Source organism: Leptonychotes weddellii, chromosome 9 (assembly GCF_054177405.1).
Source record: "Leptonychotes weddellii isolate Sample4059 chromosome 9, ASM5417740v2, whole genome shotgun sequence".
NCBI lineage: Eukaryota > Metazoa > Chordata > Mammalia > Carnivora > Phocidae > Leptonychotes > Leptonychotes weddellii.
The window spans coordinates 84,525,385-84,543,656 of NC_138377.1; the positions used below are offsets into that span (position 1 = coordinate 84,525,385).

An 18,272-nucleotide genomic window follows, 5' to 3' on the forward strand; every position below is an offset into this window, starting at 1 on the left:
ACGGTATGGACTGACTTGTTCTAGAAGTTAAATTATGTGCACCACAATTGCCCTACTACATTATCGGTCCCTTTATGACACAGTAATGGCAAAATGATTGTCAGGATGCCAGGTAATCATTTTCATTATTGGTGAATGATCATTTTATCATTCTCAGATAGCTCAAATACCTCAAAAGTAAGACAGATATACTTTGGTTTACATTATTTTAATAGCTTATTAAACTCAGTATAACTTAGTATAATTCAGTGCAGAGCAATTGCAAATAAATATACACCCTGTATTCATTTTTTCATAAAAATAAATTGCTACAGCCTATGAAAAGGACTCCATTGCATTTCCTTGATCTGCAATCTAATTTGTATAAGTACATGAAAAAGAAAATCAGATAATCCAAAATTTAATTTCATTTCAGGAAGTCATAAGATATTGGTTATGAAGCTCTGTAGAACTTGTAGTAATTGATTTAGAAGAATTATGACCATGCTGTGTAAGCAGAAGAGGCATTACTCCTTCACAATATTGCATTGGTACAATCGTCCTGAATGGTAGAATCCATAATTATCCATAACCCTGCTAACTTCCTGACAGTACTTCAAATGCTAGAAGTTAGCCATCATTAAGACATTAGGGGAAATAGGGGCATCGTTTGCTTAGCTAAATTCTCTTATTCTGCTGGCCACAAAGCAAACACATTAGATACAGTGGTAATATTATTTTCATTGCTGTGTCTTAAAAATAATTGAATCTCTTGACACATTTCACTGTGGTAAACTTTCCTGAACAGGGCCATGGAATGTGGAGCATAACCCTACCTATCCTAAACACGTGTATATTTTCATGAGCAATTTATTCTTTTGTTTCAGAAAAGCATTGTCTATATCCTGTTTTATTTTTTTAACGTTGAATTCGAAAAGGTAGAAACTGCATCTGACCCAAAAGTGTATGCATGTAGCTGATTGAAATTCATTGTAAAACCTATTACCTGTAAGGACTTAGTCTTCAGCTAAGCAAATCCCCACCGGAGAGGACAGAAATTAACCCCTATCATATTTTTCTTAGCATTATCCTTTTAACTTTATACTTGCTGGCAACAGGGGATTGAAGAGCACTGCTTTCAAGGAAATAATACTTTATCCTGGTGGTTCTTGAACTTCAGTATGCATCAGAACTGCCTGGGTAGCTAATTAAAACACACATTGCTGAATTCCATCGCTAGACTTTTTGATTCTGTAGGTTGGGTGGGGCCTGATGATTTGCATTACTAACAAATTCTCAGCTGATGTGATCTACTGCTCAGGGGACCACATTTTGAGAATTACCGTTCTTTGCTTTTAGAACAGCAACCAGGTAATTAGGAAATGGCTCCAAATGCCCCTTTGTCTTTATCTGGGCAACACATTTGACTGATGTACTTAATATTTTGAATCTTGAGGACAGAAAGGATTCCATGTGTTTGAATGGACCTTGAGACAGCATGCAGTCCTGCAAGCAAATGTACTGGGTTTTTTAAAGATTTTATTTATTTATTTGACAGAGAGAGACACAGCGAGAGAGGGAACACAAGCAGGGGGAGTGGGAGAGGGAGAAGCAGGCTTCCCACTGAGCAGGGAACCCGATGCGGGGCTCAATCCCAGGACCCTGGGATCATGACCTGAGCCGAAGGCAGACGCTTAACGACTGAGCCACCCAGCGCCCCAAGCAAATGTACTATTGTATTAAGGAATGCAGTAATCCATAAACGTAGGTGACCAATTTGTAGTGATAAACGAACACTCAGAATTTTCTTTAACATTTTAGACTTTATGCTTACATTTTATATATAATCTTATCAAAAGGTGGTGATGTTGTATGGAGGGTAAGCGTTATGTTCAAGTTTCTGATCTGTCTCACCTTTTCTCTTTAATGTAAATAGAGCTATAACTCACTAGTTAATACATTAGTGAGAATCAATCTACTGTTTGCATATCTTTCCCAACAATTACAAAGCAAATTATAAAGTATGTATCAAATGTCTTAGATAATAAAATAGACAATGTAAACTAGTCATAGCTTCCTTTTAGTTCTAAAATTGTTTCCTAAAGCAATTTGCGAAGTTTTTTTTTTTCTATTTAATAGAAGGATCTGTTGTTGCCAGTTATATTTACTGAATCTGTAGGGCAGCGGGAGTTGGGATAGGAAGTTTATTAATGGAGTCAGAACAATTAAAGTAATAAGGTTTGGGAGTGGAGCCCCCCCCCCCACCAGCTCAGTACTTTCTAAATTTGAAAATATCTTTTAAATGAAAGTTGTAATTGTTATATCTCACCCTGCAACAATTTGAAAAATAAACTGAAACCTCTAGCCTCTTAATGTGTAAATAGAGCTCAAAGGTGGGATGTCCTCTGGCTGAATTCAGTAAAAGCAAGCAGCTATTTTTAGTTTTATGGCAGCAGGTAACAAGGAGAACTGTTTCAGGCAGTGGCCTTTCATTTTGGCAGCATGCGGCTCTTGCGGGGTTTCTTTCTCCTCAGAGCCATCTCTACAATTAGAGTTAAATAGGACTTAATAGAAAATTAAAAGAATAATGAGAGCCAGAAAGGCAAATCACATCAAGGTGACTTAATAGATATGATTAAGAATTTAGCGCCACTACCAAGGAAAGTTCAGCTAAGTGCTACGCTTTATGAAATTAAGGAAAGATGCTACCTAGGAGGTTGAGAAGTTTCTGGTGACCCAGGTCAGGATGAAATACAGACTGAAGCAGGTGCTGCTGGTCAACCTCATTCCCCAGAGCATTCCCGGGAGATCACAGGGTCACTCTTGTGCCATCAAGTCTCTTTTTAATCTCACCTGTCTCTGAACCTTAAGAAAATTTTCAAGAGAATGCAAGCTGTAGCCAGGAGGGAGGGAAAAAAAATAGAATGTCACTGACATTTTCTATAATAGACCAATTTTATTGTCTTGTGATCCTCTTCTATGGTGTATGGCTGCCTTCACAAACCATAAATCAATGCAGACGAAGCTAACTTACGTCTCTAACCCAGCCAGTCCCCGTCTTCTCTTCTTGTACTTGATTGAGGGGGCCTCTGGCACCTCATGCAAATGGCTCCCTGAGGGAATTCTGTCCCCATTGATTAATGTTCAACAGGTACTCAGTCCCTCAGATTGAACAGACGATATTCACACCACCTAACAGTGGATGTGTTCAGTAATGGGAACAGCAGAATGGGGAAGAGAGAGTGAGACAGGGTATAAAGGCAGCTTTTACAGAATAAATCCTGAACATAAATTCTGTGTCTTGTTTCTTCTACTCCTGACTGAATCCTACTCTGTCCGGTTTCATGGTTAGTCAGCCAATAGATGGAGCTAATAAGCCCAAAGTTCCTTCTCAGTCAAGTTATTGTACTTGTTTGTTTTATTTTTTCACTGAGGGTTTTCAGAAGAGAATGTCTTTTAAAAAAATAGAGTTTCTTCAACTGCTGCTTCTCAATCCTCATGTGTCCCCCAAATATGTCAGGGAGCATGGCACATTGTCTAGGCCTCAGTTTTCCCACTTGTAAAAAAGAGGGAGTGGTACTGTATGATTTCTGAAATTCATTCTAATTCTAAAATTCTGTGGTTATAAGGACAACAACCTTGTTAGCAATCCATAGAGTAGAGGTATAGTCTATGTGTTGTAGTTGAGAAAGAAAAAAAACGGTTTCAACTAAGAGAAAAGAATGTCATGTCACTCATAAGGTTTGAAGGTATCATTTTTTTCAAAGTAGAGAGAAAAATGAAAGGCATTTTTCCTTTTCAGTTGTCTAAGCTGAAGAACCTAACGTACCATATCTCAAAGGCATTTAGTTGATTTGAAGCACAATGACAGTTGGATTTACTGCATACTCTCTTTAATTAGGATGAGAGACAGCTACTGGAGTTCAACTTTTGAAACCAGAAGTTAGAAGCATTAATTTATATAACTGATACTCCAACATAACAGTTCATGCAAACCTGATGGCATAAAGAAAATGTCATAGTCTGTCTCTTAAAATGGTCTTGTAAGTTCTTGGGGAGGGTCTCTCCTAAGAGGAATAAAAAAGGAAACAAAAGACAGGGTAGCATTGGTGGAGTGAGGACACATTTTTTTTTTTAATTTTTTGTTTTTAAATTTCAGACAACATACTATAGGACCCATGCTGAATGCCATACCTCTGCAAGGTGATTTAAGGCATTTCAAGGAGAGCAATTTCCTGCTGGATTCACTAGGGAATGTTCAGTGATTTCTCAAATATATATTTTAAGTTGAGCTGGCCATTTTAGGTTGGATAAATTCTGGTCAAATAGAAGGGCTGGAGAGAAGTAATAATTAAAAAAAAAAAAAGCACAGCCCAGATAAGATTATAATAAATTACTTGAAGCACGTCCCTTGTTGAAAACCAACTGGTGGGGTAGCAGGTTTAGCCTTGATTAAAACAACTCTAGGAATAGTTAGGAAGATGGAATAAAAAAGGAAACAACACAACTTTGTGATGATTGCATTATAATCTAGATGAGAAAAATTCTGCATCAGAAGTTGAAGAGGATAGGACAGATGGAGAAAATATCTCAGAGATATTATTGTATTTGGTATCCAAGTGAATGTGGAAGGTAGAAGGCAAAGAGGAGTCAAAGATGATTTTCACATTTCTTCCTTAAACAACTGTATGCTATCAATCAAGTCAGAGACATAAGTTAAGGATGGGCAGGTAATAAGTTCACTTTTTGATATGTTGACATTTAGGTCATCCAAGTAGAAAAGGTCAATAGGCACGTGAGAATATAGACACGGTGCTCAGACATCCTGTTAAAGCTGTAGATATAGATTCAGGGGTTTGTTAGCATAGGGGTGGGAGTTAAAGACATAGGCATGGATGTGATTGCTCAAGAAGAGAGAATGGAGTGAAAAAAAAAGTCGACGAAGAAGGGAAAAAAATATTAATGTCTCAGGATTATATAGAGGAAGGGAAGTCAGAGATAGACAAATGATAGGCAGAAAAATAGGAGAGCTAGGAGAAGGTAGTTTCCAGAGAAGCAAGGAATAAAGAGCTTGAGAAACCAAAAGTGAACGCAGCATGAGTGGGTTAAATAAAAGTCACTGGAGATCACAATTAAGAGATCACTGGTGATCTATATGCGAACATTTCAGTGTTGTACCCAGAGCAGAAACTACACTAGTGTTGCTAAATATTTAAGAAATGAGATTGTGAACAGTTTGATGGTCAAGAGAAGAAAAAAAATTATTAGCAAGATGTCAAGAAGATAGCATAAAATAAGTTAGGGTTTTATTCTTTAATTTGTTCTTTTTTTTTTTTTTTTAACAAAATGAGCACATTTATAGGATGTGGTAATAAAGATAATGATGGAGGGTTGGAAGATAGAAAGGGATATTTGATGGAACAAAATCCAAAAGGAGGAACCAAGAGCTCAAGTTGAACAGTGCTTTTCTTGGAAATGAGACTTTCTTTTTCATAGAAAGAGTTATGGAATTTGCATTTATTGAAGGATTTTTCTGCAAAAATCTTTGGGGTGTGAAATCCATCAGTCTTAATCAAATTTTAGACCCTGTGTAGATGAGGATCAGGGAGTGATCATCTTCCCTGCTTTGTACTTCTTCTTTTTTTTTTTTTAGATTTTTTATTTATTTGAGAGGGGGAGAGAGAGCAGGAGGATGGGCGAAGGGAGAGGAAGAAGCAGACTCCCTGCTGTGTAGGGAGCCTGATGTGGGGCTCAATCCCAGGACCCTGAGATCATGACCTGAGCCAAAGGCAGTGGCTTAACGGACTGAGCCACCCAGGCACCCCTGCTCTGTACTTCTTTAACTAAGCAAATAATGAAACTCTAACATTGAGGAGCTGAACAGGAGGAAAAACAGTCTAGTAAACCATAAACAACCGAAAGGAAATGAGATAGTAATGAGCAATGGAGAAAAGGAATCAAATTCACACAAAATTTCTTCCTACAAAGCCTTTATTTTTAAAGAGTTTGTATTGAGCTGTTGAGTTTAAATGCCTCTCTCCAACTGACTAGTTATATCTCCAGCAAGAGCTTGATGGTTGGATTAATAATTGCTGTTTTAAGAGGGTGAAATAACATGTACTCCCTTCACATAGGGAAAGAATTTGTGCTGGTAGAAAATTAACAAACAAACGAAACATGCAGAGTGGGTATGGTAACCATATTTTTGAAACCAGATGAATATCAGGACATAATCTGACTAGGTCTGACAATGAGACAAAAATTTGAAATCAGGACTGAGTTTGTAACTCCAGAAAATATGGTTGCTAAGGAATGAAAGATTTCAAATGCAAAAGTATTCTATTAATAGTCAATGCAAATTATCACTCCAAGAAGGAGCATTCTGGATATCAGGATTTCCTTTGAGGGAAAATTTTCATGCTTCTTTCTGCCCTCACCTCCTTCCTCAAATATTTGGTAAATGCCTAGGCATGTGGGGACAGACACCCAGGATGGACAGCTAAGGAAGATAGATTTCAGTGGAAGAGATAGATTAATAAGAGAACAATTAAAAGAGAGTTGTACAGATCATTGCAGTAAACAGCACAGTCAGTGGAGAAGTTAGAGCTCCTAACTGCGTGGGGCCAGAAACATGGGGAGTGGGGAGAATTGAGGTGATAGGTAAATTGTCTTTTAAAGGAAAAAGAAGAGTAGGCCTTAAGGAAAAATAGCTTAAAAGATAACTTGCATACTAGCTATCTCTTCCAGACAACTCATTTATATCATCACAGCTCAGCGGTGTAAAATCTCTCAGTGGTGTAAAAACTAAAGATAGCACCTATGTATGACTATAGTTCATTCTGATCATTAGAACCACACTTTACCAGCCTTGATTTTGGAATTCTAAAACCCTTCATGGAGTGTGGATAAAATCTGTTTTGAAAGCTTTCCTGTAAATTCAGCTTTGACTTTGTATTCTTAAATTTTCCTCTTTATGTGGAGCCATTTATTGTTTATTTTTTGCCAGCCAAGTTGTTTAGGTACACATGGTAATTCAGTTTCTAATTAGAATAAATTTATTAACTGTGACTTTTGAATGCTTGATTTGTTTCTTTTTCTTTTGCTTTTGCTTTTGCTTTTAATAACTAAATAACAATACAAAAAAGCAAGTTAATTTTGATGTTTGATATCATATTACAGTTAGAACCAGGCTAAGTTTTAAATCTTGGGGGGAAAAATCAGGTAATCTTTTACCTTTTCAGAGTAGCCAGTAATTTGTAAAACGTGCTTTTGGTAATTTAGGCAATAAAGCCTGAAAGCCCAAGTTGTTATTCTTTACAAACTTTAGGAAGTTTGTAGTAGTAAGGAAAACGTCTTCAATATGGGCACTTATATAAAGAAATGCAGAACTTAAAAATTGGTTAATTTGCTGCCTAAAGAGATTGTTTTATAACTAGATGATTATGATATTTATGACAATTATTATTACAAAAGACCTGCAATTTAGCCTCATAATTACTGTTTCAGAGGTTTAATGGTATGATTTGGATCAGATAAACATCAAGTACTTAACTGAAACTAAAATTTTCCTTTTTTTTTTGGCCTGGTTACATGACCGAGGTGTTTGTCTACACCTACTTAGAAACTTAAGCTTCTATCAGGAAGTGAAAAACTGTCATCGAATATTTAAATTGCTATAGATTTGATAGTTTCAGATTTTCAAGCAACAGCAAATTATTTGATAAGAAATTTCTATTCACGAAATACCAAAGGTGGACTAAAATAATTTATGGGAAAATAGCATAATCTCATCCAACTGACCTATCTAACCATTGTATATGACTTTAAAGTCATTATCTTATAAGTAAAAAAACCATCAATATGTATATCAAACTAATATGAAAACAAAATGCACATTTTAAATAAAAAGCAACCCCATTTCCTGAAGAAAACTGTACACTTATAGCCATTTCCTTGGAGGTGGCAGGTGTGTGGGTGGGGAACTACCATCTGTCACCCCAAGTGGCTTACCAGAGGGTGCGGAGCCTGAAGAAAATGATGGAAGGGCTTCTCTCTCATTGCTATTCTCCAACAATTTTATCCAAATGAAATCAGGTTAAAATTGGTATTAGGTCAGTGGCAAGAAAATATGATAAAAAACATTCAGCCTGCAAGGTTCCCTAGGATTGCACAGGCAATCCACAAATGTTTTCTTGGTTGAAGTTTGAGGAGTTATGGTTTATTAGGCTATTTGTGTTTAAATGCCTGTAAGTGTCTTTTTAAAGTACATACTATCTAATTGTCTTTCTGAATCACTGCCTTACAACCAGTTATAGCTTAATGGAACTCTCAGAAAGTATGAGACTCAAGGATATTCCAATTTTCCAACTCCTAGAGGAATTTATATTTGTTACAGTGGCTTGTGTGTCTGTGGATAAGAGCTGTGAGCCTGTCTGTTGATAGGGACAGAAAAAAGATAAAGTCCAGAAGAATCACATTAGCTCTATAGAAGGGCAGCAGAAACTAACCAAGGCGGAAACCACCTGAATTTGAGTCTAAATTGACATAAAGGATTGGTCTGATATAATCAATAGTCAGATGCCAAATGCAGTTTTTTATTTCCATTCAAGTGTTTTTAGTCCTGTTAAGACAAGCTAGAGCTATCCAGCTTGTTGAGATATATAAATAATACTTCTTCCTAAGAGTTTCTTAGTACTAGAAAACACTCTTGGAGGATTACAGTACTTAATGACCAGTGTATACTGTGACATTATTTGGTCCTGGGCTGGCTCTCAGGCTCAATTGCTATTGGGTCCTGTATTTTTAGTGTCCTTCTTAGGTTCTCCTGTTTACACTAAGTCCTCCTTTAATTTGTTCTACTCCCAAAAGTTGGCTTAACCCTATCCCTACTTTTCAATAGTAGATCAGCTTGTGTAAGAATTATAGGTATTAATGTCAGGAAAATAATTTCTAAAGATTCAAAGGAAGGATGACTTAAATTTCAGAGAATATTCTAGATTGCTTTACATGAATTCCTATCAACTTGAGACAATACATCTATTACAAGTCATTCTTTTTTGACAATTAGTTTGCAAAAAACATACTTAATGAAGAGAATAAGTTTCTAAAGTGCTGGTAAAGTTTATGTTGGTCCTGAACTTTAATTACAAAAAAAATCTTGTCAGTTAATAGATTGATATATTTGTTTATGTTTATGTATAGTATAGGTCTTCTGTAATAGTTAACATTTTAAGAACTAAAACCAAGTAAAAAGAATAGTTGACTTTTAAAGTTTGCATTGGAAAAGTAAGTTTCAAATATGTTATCTTGATTTAATTATTTTTTCTTTTGACCCTAAATTTGCTCAATAGCTTAACTTCAAACTATAAATATTTGAATACTTAAATAAAAATGAAAATAAAATGAGAAACATTGGCTCTTGAACTCTGAGCTGCAAACTGGCATCGAGGAAGAGAAGTCAGATCTATATAACCTCAGGAAAACATTGGAGTACTCGGATAATTTATTTTTCCTATTCTTTTATTTATTTATTTTTTAAAGATTTATTTATTTTGAGAGAGCGAGAATGAGAGAGAGAGAGTACATGAGTGGAGGAGGGTCAGAGGGAGAAGCAGGCTCCTCGCTGAGCAGGGAGCCCGATGTGGGACTCGATCCCGGGACTCCGGGATCATGACCTGAGCCAAAGGCAGTCACTTAACCAACTGAGCCACCCAGGCGCCCCTTTCCTATTCTTTTAATTCCATAGTTAGACAAATATGAAAATACCTTCAAATAAGCTACAATGGAACACTCAAAATTAATTTTTCTTACTGTTTTTTAAATTTTTAATGGACCTAGGTGTTTACAGGGATATTAAAGATTGAAGTACATTTTGAAGCAACATGTATATTCACTAATGTGTATAACATGATATATTTTCAAAGTTATGAAGTGACCGTGTTTCGGAGGTTATCTTGTCATGCCTTGCATCCCATTGCTGTAACCAACAAAGGCTTTGCTATGTAGCTCTTATTTGTATGCATGCCATGCATTTCGATCAATATATATATATATATATATATATATATGTATTTCATATACATTTAGGATTTCCTAAGTTTTGCACTTGAATTCAAAGATTTAAAAAAAAGGAAAGGAAAGAGGGTATATATGTTCTGTTGTTTGAAGTTTGCCTTGTAATAAGCAAAATGCTTGTAAGAGAAACAAAAGCATGCTTAGAACTCCAGAGTAATACTGTTTATGGTCTCTCTGCAGCTAGATCCTGAAGCTAGTACTATTCTAAAAGAACTTCAAGTTAAACTCAACAGGGTTCTGGATGAGCTCAGCATCACTTATGGTGAAAGGTAAGTGACCTAAGTAGTTATTAGCCAACTGGGTTAGGTTTCCCCTAATAGTAATCATGCCTTCAATGCTGTTTCTCTCCTCTGACTGGCTACATCCATTTAACTTCAGGAATCAATCCAAGCATTATCTCATCTGAACAATCTTTCATGACCCCTCAATTTAACCATGATATCTTGCTACATGTTCCCCAGAACTCTGTGTAATCCTTTAGTTGGGTAGCATGTACAACACTATGCTTTAAGTTCTGGCTTACTTGCCTGTCTCCCTGACTTTCCTGGCATACTTCTTAAGGGCAGAAACCACATATCTCATTCCTACATGAAATTCTAGTGTTTAGAGCTTGGCAATTGGCTGTTGAAGGAAGGGAGGGAGGGAGAGAGGCAGGGAGAAAACCTTTATGTACAAAAGAAGACTGAGCTGCATTTACACCATTTATATCACTGCAGTTGCACTTCTAAACAACTGAATCCAACCCCATAACCTAATTAAGTCAGGATTTTAGGTTTTAGGGCTTAGGAATCATAATGTAATTACTCCATGGGAGAGTACTGGCAAATTTTTTTTCTTACTTTTAAAAAATTAACTGTCTATAGTGTGGCTCTAAAGAAAGAACAATTCATCCTGGATAAATTTCACTTTGGTCCTATAGGAAAAGGCCATTATATCATCATAAAAAATGGTAAAATAGAAAAGCAAACACATTTTCAAAGAGGTTCATTAACTTCATACAGAATTTGCTTTAAATATTGGTTCAATAACTGTTGACTTATTGTGTTCAGTTCTCAAATGACACTATAAAAATTGCTCTAATGGTGAAGGCTAGCCATCTCTTTGAACCCCACTCATCACTTATTATTGGGCTTTGGAAAGATACATGCTTAATAAACATTTATTGATTAGATATGCTACTTTTATATCAGAAAGACTGAAAAGAAAAAGACACTAAAAGCCTCATATAATTTTTTCAAATATAGCATTGATGCAAAATAAAGAAAAATCCCATATTCGCCTTCTCCTTATTATCAGGGGTATGTCCATCGTCTTTATACAGCCCACCTTCACAGGTGCTGAGCAAGAGACAGCCTTGCTGTGTTGAGTGCAGGTGATTGCCCTGCCTCTGTTGCGTTTTGTTAGCTGACCTGGATGATTCTGCTTAGTTGGCCTAGATATTAATAAGCAATTTGAAGGTTCTGTTTACCTGGAGTTGGAAATGTAGACATTGTCCCAGAGACGTTGGAGCTCATTGGCTCTGACTTACTTGAGTGACACTTAGTTGATGGGGGCCTTTGGTCAGCCAGTTTAGGCTTACCTCTCTTCATTGGAGTCGTGAATTAATATGTGGTTAGCAAAAGACTGTTGCCTTCAGCTGAGAAGGCAAAAATAGAGGTTATTTGGCCAAGTCAGGGAAAATAAAAAGGTGTTGGGGAGAGCAAGGGGTGTTCAGAACCTCACGAGAAATAAGATGACTAAACAGAATAGTGATCAGAAGAGAAATAAAAAAGTATATTCAAATTACTTTCTGTAAATAGCCAAGTCATCCTTATGAATAAATACTTTTTTAAAATTTTATTTTGTTCTGTTTTGTTTGATGGGGGTGGAATTCAGGTTACAAAGGCTGAAATATGAATTATGATTCAAAAAACTTGAGCAAACTTCAGTTATGAAATAAGGAGTAGTGCTCTTAGAAGGGTACTGGAAGTATTTTGTTCATTTGAAGCCAAATATTTTAACCTAGATACTGAAACTCCTGGTTACTCAGTACTATTGCTTCATTATTTTTTTAAATATAGGAAAGAATTTAATATTTTGTGCAATTAGGGCTAGGATTATTGGGATAAACCACCCACATGTCATGCTTTCCTTATAAAAAGAATGATTATTATATATCTGTTGGTATGAGTTTATTTCTCACACAACCAACCAGATCTACATCACACACACACAGGGTGTGGGTGGGAAGTCTATAATGATCAGGGTGACCATGCTGTGAAGTCAAACTAGGTCATTTTAGTCTGAATCTCCCCTCTTTAGAGTCTTAATTAGCAGTTTAGAGCTTTAAAATTAAGGGTGTATTTAATTGTCCCAAATCTATTTTATCTGGTGTTCTTAAAACCCACAATTAAATGATTCTAGTATATGGAGCTGGGAGGATGATTTCACATCACAGTAGAGCCCGCGCAGAGCCAAACCATGCAACTGAAGCCTGGGTTCGTGGGTTCTTGACACGCTCTCAGGGAACCCACTTGTGACTGAAACTAAGTGATGTCATTTCGGTGATATCTTAAAGATGTTCTTAAAGATGTTCTTTTATTTTTCAAAACTTGTGCCACTTCGGTTTGTGCTTACACTGTGGGCTTTGGCTTTTGGTTTACTACATTTCTTTTAATGATGCCTTTGGTACCAGTGGCTAGCTGGGTTAAGTAAAGAATTCAGGAACTTTTCCTAGGAATTCTCCTGTTAGTATTTGGCTTCATGAGTGCTCAGAAAATCCATCGCCATTAACCGGTACCACTTTTATTCAAGCTGATTACTAAAGACTTTTCCAACCAAAAAATGGATAGAGAAAAAAATATTTTGGACAAATTTACCAAAAATTAATAGAGACAAAAATATTTTAGGTGAAATGAAGGTGTTGGTTCACTCTGGATCAATGCTAAGATAAAATGTCATTATCTCTGATACACTGATAACCCTTCTTCCATATGCCCGATCTCACACAGAGCTGGCTTCTGGTGGGAGTTCGCCATATGGGTCTATTGTAGGAGAACTCATTTAAACATTTTTGTAACATGACTGTCATACCTTTTGCTCAGTCTGTCCTCCACCCTAATACAATGATTTGAGAATCAGTGCAAAGAAAGTCACTATTTCGAAGGTGCTTATTATTATAGTCAGCAGGATCACTGATGACCCAGTGGTAATCAACTAGTGCAAATTTTCCAAGATCATGTACCTTTCTTTTCTATTGCCCCAAGTATTTACCACCTCTGCCCTCACTAAATAACACACACCACCACCTTCATCACTTAACTTTCTCACCTTCTCCACCATGCCCACCACTACTTTCCTCCATAACCACTACCTGACAAAAGTCCAAAGGCAGGTCTAGCCAGATAAAAGCCAAATGTTCAGACATCTGGGTTCCTTTGGACCTGAGTCTAAAAGAGGCACATAGTATTTTTTAAATATTTGTAGAATGCATGCATGCATTGATAAATATTTATATTCTTTCTACTTAATTAATAATGGAAGCACTATATAGTGAAAATACCTAAACTTCTATATAAAATTTTAGGAATTAGTACAGTTGGATACTTCTCAAATAATATGAACCCTATAACCTTTGTGTGTGGAGAAAGAAGAAGAAAGGCACAGACTTGATTGCAATACTTTTTAAGATGGACTCTTCTAATCATCACCATTCTAGTGACAGGACCATTTTCCAAGCTTTCATTTATCCCCATTCTCCTAAATGTTTTTTTCTTGCCTGCCTGTATATCTGTTATAATTACTCTTTCATGTGTTGGAAACATGAAAGTGACAGACAAAATAGAGGAATGGTGGTGGTGATGAGTCTCCATTATTTAAATGTCTTACTTTGTGCCAGTTACTTTCGTAAGGGATATAAAGGATGAAAAATAATATGAGCAATTACTCTTCACAGAGTTATTTAAATTCTTAGAGTGGTAAGGTAATAAAAGTGGGTGGAAGGAGGAGAGTCCTTGATACATTCCACCATTTTTTTCTTGAGCAACCTCTTTGTGCATCTTGTTCCATGGTGTGAATATATAGCACTAAAAAAAAAAAAAAAATTCCCTGCTCTCATGAAACTTACATTCTAGTTGGGGCAACAGGAAATAAAGAGTATGCAGTGTTAATAATAATAATAATAAGGGGCATCTGGGTGGCTCAGTCATTAAGCGTCTGCCTTCAGCTCAGGTCATGATCCCAGGGTCCTGGGATCGAGCCCCACATCGGGCTCTCTGCCCAGTGGGAAGCCTGCTTCTCCCTCTCCCACCCCCCCTGCTTGTGTTCCCTCTCTCACTGTCTCTCTCTCTGTCAAATAAATAAATAAAATCTTTAAAAAATAATAATAATAAATAGAATAATTTTTATCTATATAGAATAATAGTGCAATTAATAAAAAAACTGCAAGGGAATGGAGAATGATAGAAATGTCATTTCATGTTGAGTGTTCAAAAAGACTTCTATAAGGACCTCACATTTCGCATATGCCTGAAATAAGTGAGGTCAAGAGACCCATGAGAAATTTCATGGAGGAGGGAACATAATAGTGGCCAAGAAATAAGAGTGTCCTCAGAGAATTCTAAGAACACTAATATTTAGGATACTTTATAAAGATTTGCTAATGGATATTGCGTATGAGAGAAACTCATTAGACTTCTAAGTGGAAAGTTTTCGGAGGCATGGAGCTCACATTAGAAGTCAGGTCTGCTGATGTGTATTGGAATTACCAGTATATTGATGGTGTGAAAGCCATGAAACTAGATACGATTGCCAAAAAAGCTCTATTTGATGGAGAAATGGAGTGATCCAGTGATCAAGCATAGAGGATTACAATGTAGAGTTGCCAGATAAAATATAGGATATACACAATTAAATTTGAATATCAATAAACAATGAATATGTTTAGTATACATATGTCTGAAATATTGCATGGGGCATACTTGTACTAAAAAATAATTCACTATCTGAAATTTAAATTACCTGGGTATCCTGTCTTTTTATTTGCCAGGTCTGGCCACCCTACTCCAATTATTAGAGGTCAGGTAATTGAGAAAGGAGCATAGCCAATGAGATTAGAGGAAAGCCAAGAGGGTATGGAGTCCCAGATGCCAAGTGAAGAAGGTGTACCCACATGCCAAGAGTCTTTCAGGAACAGTCATTTTTCCAAACAATGCTCAAAGGAACATCTCAGCTGTTACTGTGAGAGATGGAGCCAAATGAACCCCCACTCAAATTAATTCAACCTGAAGACCGTTACTTTTATCTGCTTTACATATATGGGTCCCAAGTAAGCTTTCATCACAACAAAATTTTTTGCAGCTGAACAATAGGTTTGAAGACTATTGAGCAAGGGAATTCACACCATTTGAAACAGACCAAACTCCTCAGAGTTGAATTAAACAGACACAGACAAAGGAGTCATAACTGCTTGCTTTTATTTCAGAATTTATATTTCTTATTTTTAGTTTCCAGCTTATCATTGAAGAATGTATAAAACAGATGAGTTTTGAATTAAACCAAATGAGAACAAATGGAAATACTGCATCTAATAAGAACAGCACGGCAATGGATGCAGAGATTGTATTAAGACCCCTCATGGACTTCTTGGACAAAACGTAAGTTTTCTACCTAGTGTCTCTTTAACCATTACCCTAAATTTGATTGATATGGGTTTAAGGAAAAAGACAGCTTTAAAAAGGTTTCTACAGAAATATATTAATTCATTAAAAAGGAAAAGACTTGTAGTTCATTACCAGATGGGAAAAAAGCAGGAATGACTTTGTGCAGGAAAGGAAAAATGGAGAGGAAATAAATATTGGTAACTAAGGAGTTTGGTGTTCTGAAGGGAAAGAGCGTTAGGATTTGATGCTCCTCAGATAAGACACTGTTTTGCATCAAAACATCAAAAAAGGCTGGGTTGAGTCCAGAATGTCTGATTCCATGTCAGAAACCCGAAGAAGAGAATAGCACAAATATGACTAGAATTACTTCAGCTCAGAGGCAAGTAGACTGCCTGACTCAACCTTCAGTAATTTACTGAGCACCTATCTTTATCAAACTTTATTCTAGGCCCACGGTAGTGATGACACAGTGAGTCAAAATCCCTGAGTCCATGGTGATGATGGTCTCACAGTGGTGGGAATGGAGGCCTTTGTGACCAACTAAGACAGTGTTCTTAACCAAAAAGTCTTGTTTTTTTAAGGCTTCTGCTAAGTCCCTACTCTTAGTAGTTCTAATTTTGTAAGTTTGGAGTAGAATCGAGGCACCTATATTTTAAGATGTGTCCACAATTGGGAACCATTTATGTAAAACAACCAGAGACATGATTTCTTAAATAGTGATACCTAGCACCAAACTGAAGGTAGAAAAGTAAAAAATAATTCTGAAAGCCTACCAAGGGACCAGTGTTATACCTGGTAGTTTGCATATGTCACCTCAGTCAGTATTGTTGCAGCGAATTAATTAATACCAAAGGGACCAAGATAAATAAGGACACAATACCTTTCTTTAAAGATAAAGACAACAAAGCAAGAATTAGTAGGGAGGACCTATTCTATAACTTACATTTTAATTCCCTTTCCCTTTCCTTGTAGTCTTACTGCATAAGCAAGACTAATGTTCTTATCACTTTAATTTTAATATTTGGTAGACAAATTAGGTCTTATTTTCTGTCCTTTATGAGGAAATATCTAGGAGATAGCTTAGCAGGAGGGAGGTAGGCAAGTGATGTAGAAGAAAAGGAAGAAAGTCAGAAAGCCTTCTTCATTTCTTCTTTAGTTTCTTTTTTTTTTTTTAAGATTTTATTTATTTATTTGAGAGAGAGAGAGAGAGAGCATGAGAGGGGGAGGGTCAGAGGGAGAAGCAGACTTCCTGCTGAGCAGGGAGCCCGATGCGGGACTCGATCCGGGGACTCCAGGATCATGACCTGAGCCGAAGGCAGTCACTTAACCAACTGAGCCACCCAGGCGCCCATCTTCTTTAGTTTCTTATTGTAGACTTTTACCATCTAATTTCCTACACAACCCCTTGATGTTTTTATCATATTAGATGGCTCTTTTCTCTGGCCAATATGGAATCGAATCACATAAACATACCACCGTTTTGTCATGAGTGTGATAGTGAATGGAGAGCAGGACAAAGCAGTCCCGATTCTCTTAAAACTCCTACTGGAAGAATGCCTTCTGGTTTTTGACCTCCAGCCAGCAGTTTGGAGACATGTCATTTATCATTAGCAAAACTTTATTTTTGTATATACTGTAGCCAAACATTGTAGAACATACAGAAAGTTCTAAGTTATCCTAATACTGTCAACTACTAGCTGAGAGACCTTGAATCCATTTCACCATCTGTGAAATGGGGCAAATACATAAAGTCAGTGGACGCCTTTTTCAGCATATTTAAATTATTTTAATTTTCTACTTATACATCATTATATCATCATCTGTATAATTTTTTCTAATTCTTAGTAGAAAGGGACAGTATATAATGATACAAAAAAATCTATGAGCTTTAAAAATTTGTGAAAGATTTAAAATTTTTAGAAAGAGACATGAGGCATGAAGAATTGCAGAAATTCTCAGGGTTAATAAAAATGTAACCATAAAGCCATTAAAAGTCAGGTATTAATTCTGTTCTCAGGGAGGCAAAAAGGAAAAATAAGGTACACCAATAACACAATAAGGTATTAAGTTATTAATTCCTTGTTCAGACCATCAGATATTCCATTTGGGTTAGATCTTTCCAGGTGGATAGGACTGAGAGGTATAGAAATGAGGGACAGACATTCTGGGAGGTGGGGATTGAACAGCTGGATATGGTTCTCATGAAAATCTGATCAACTGTATGACAGCTACCTTGAAGACTCCCAGCCCTCTATTGTCCATTTTAAATGAACAAACAGGAATTTGTCAGAGTTAACCAACTGTGTAAGGCAAGCTGAAAAGCCTATATTTTGGAAACGGAGTTATCTAGGTTGGTTGACCACAGACCAATTAACCAGACAATTTTCAAATGCCATGTATTTAAAATGAGTAATAGAGGGCTGGGAGTCTTCAAGGTAGCTTTGAGAAAAATCCCCTTAGAAATCGTGTTATGAACAAATAATGCAATATATGTTAAGAAAAAAAAAAAAGAAGAAGAAGAAGGTAGCGGGAGGGGAAGAATGAAGCGGGGGAAATCGGAGGGGGAGACGAACCATGAGA

General features: G+C 36.5%; 1 protein-coding gene across 1 annotated transcript in view; it reads left to right on the top strand.

Annotated features, from left to right (window-relative positions):
• Positions 1-18,272, top strand: part of UNC13C (unc-13 homolog C) — a 479,061-nt gene that overhangs the window by 393,831 nt on the left and 66,958 nt on the right. The window contains exons 19-21 of the mRNA XM_081831864.1: positions 10,234-10,322; positions 15,537-15,686; positions 17,780-17,832. Of these exons, the coding sequence (XP_081687990.1) occupies positions 10,234-10,322; positions 15,537-15,686; positions 17,780-17,832 (292 nt within the window). The remainder of the gene's footprint in view (positions 1-10,233; positions 10,323-15,536; positions 15,687-17,779; positions 17,833-18,272) is intronic.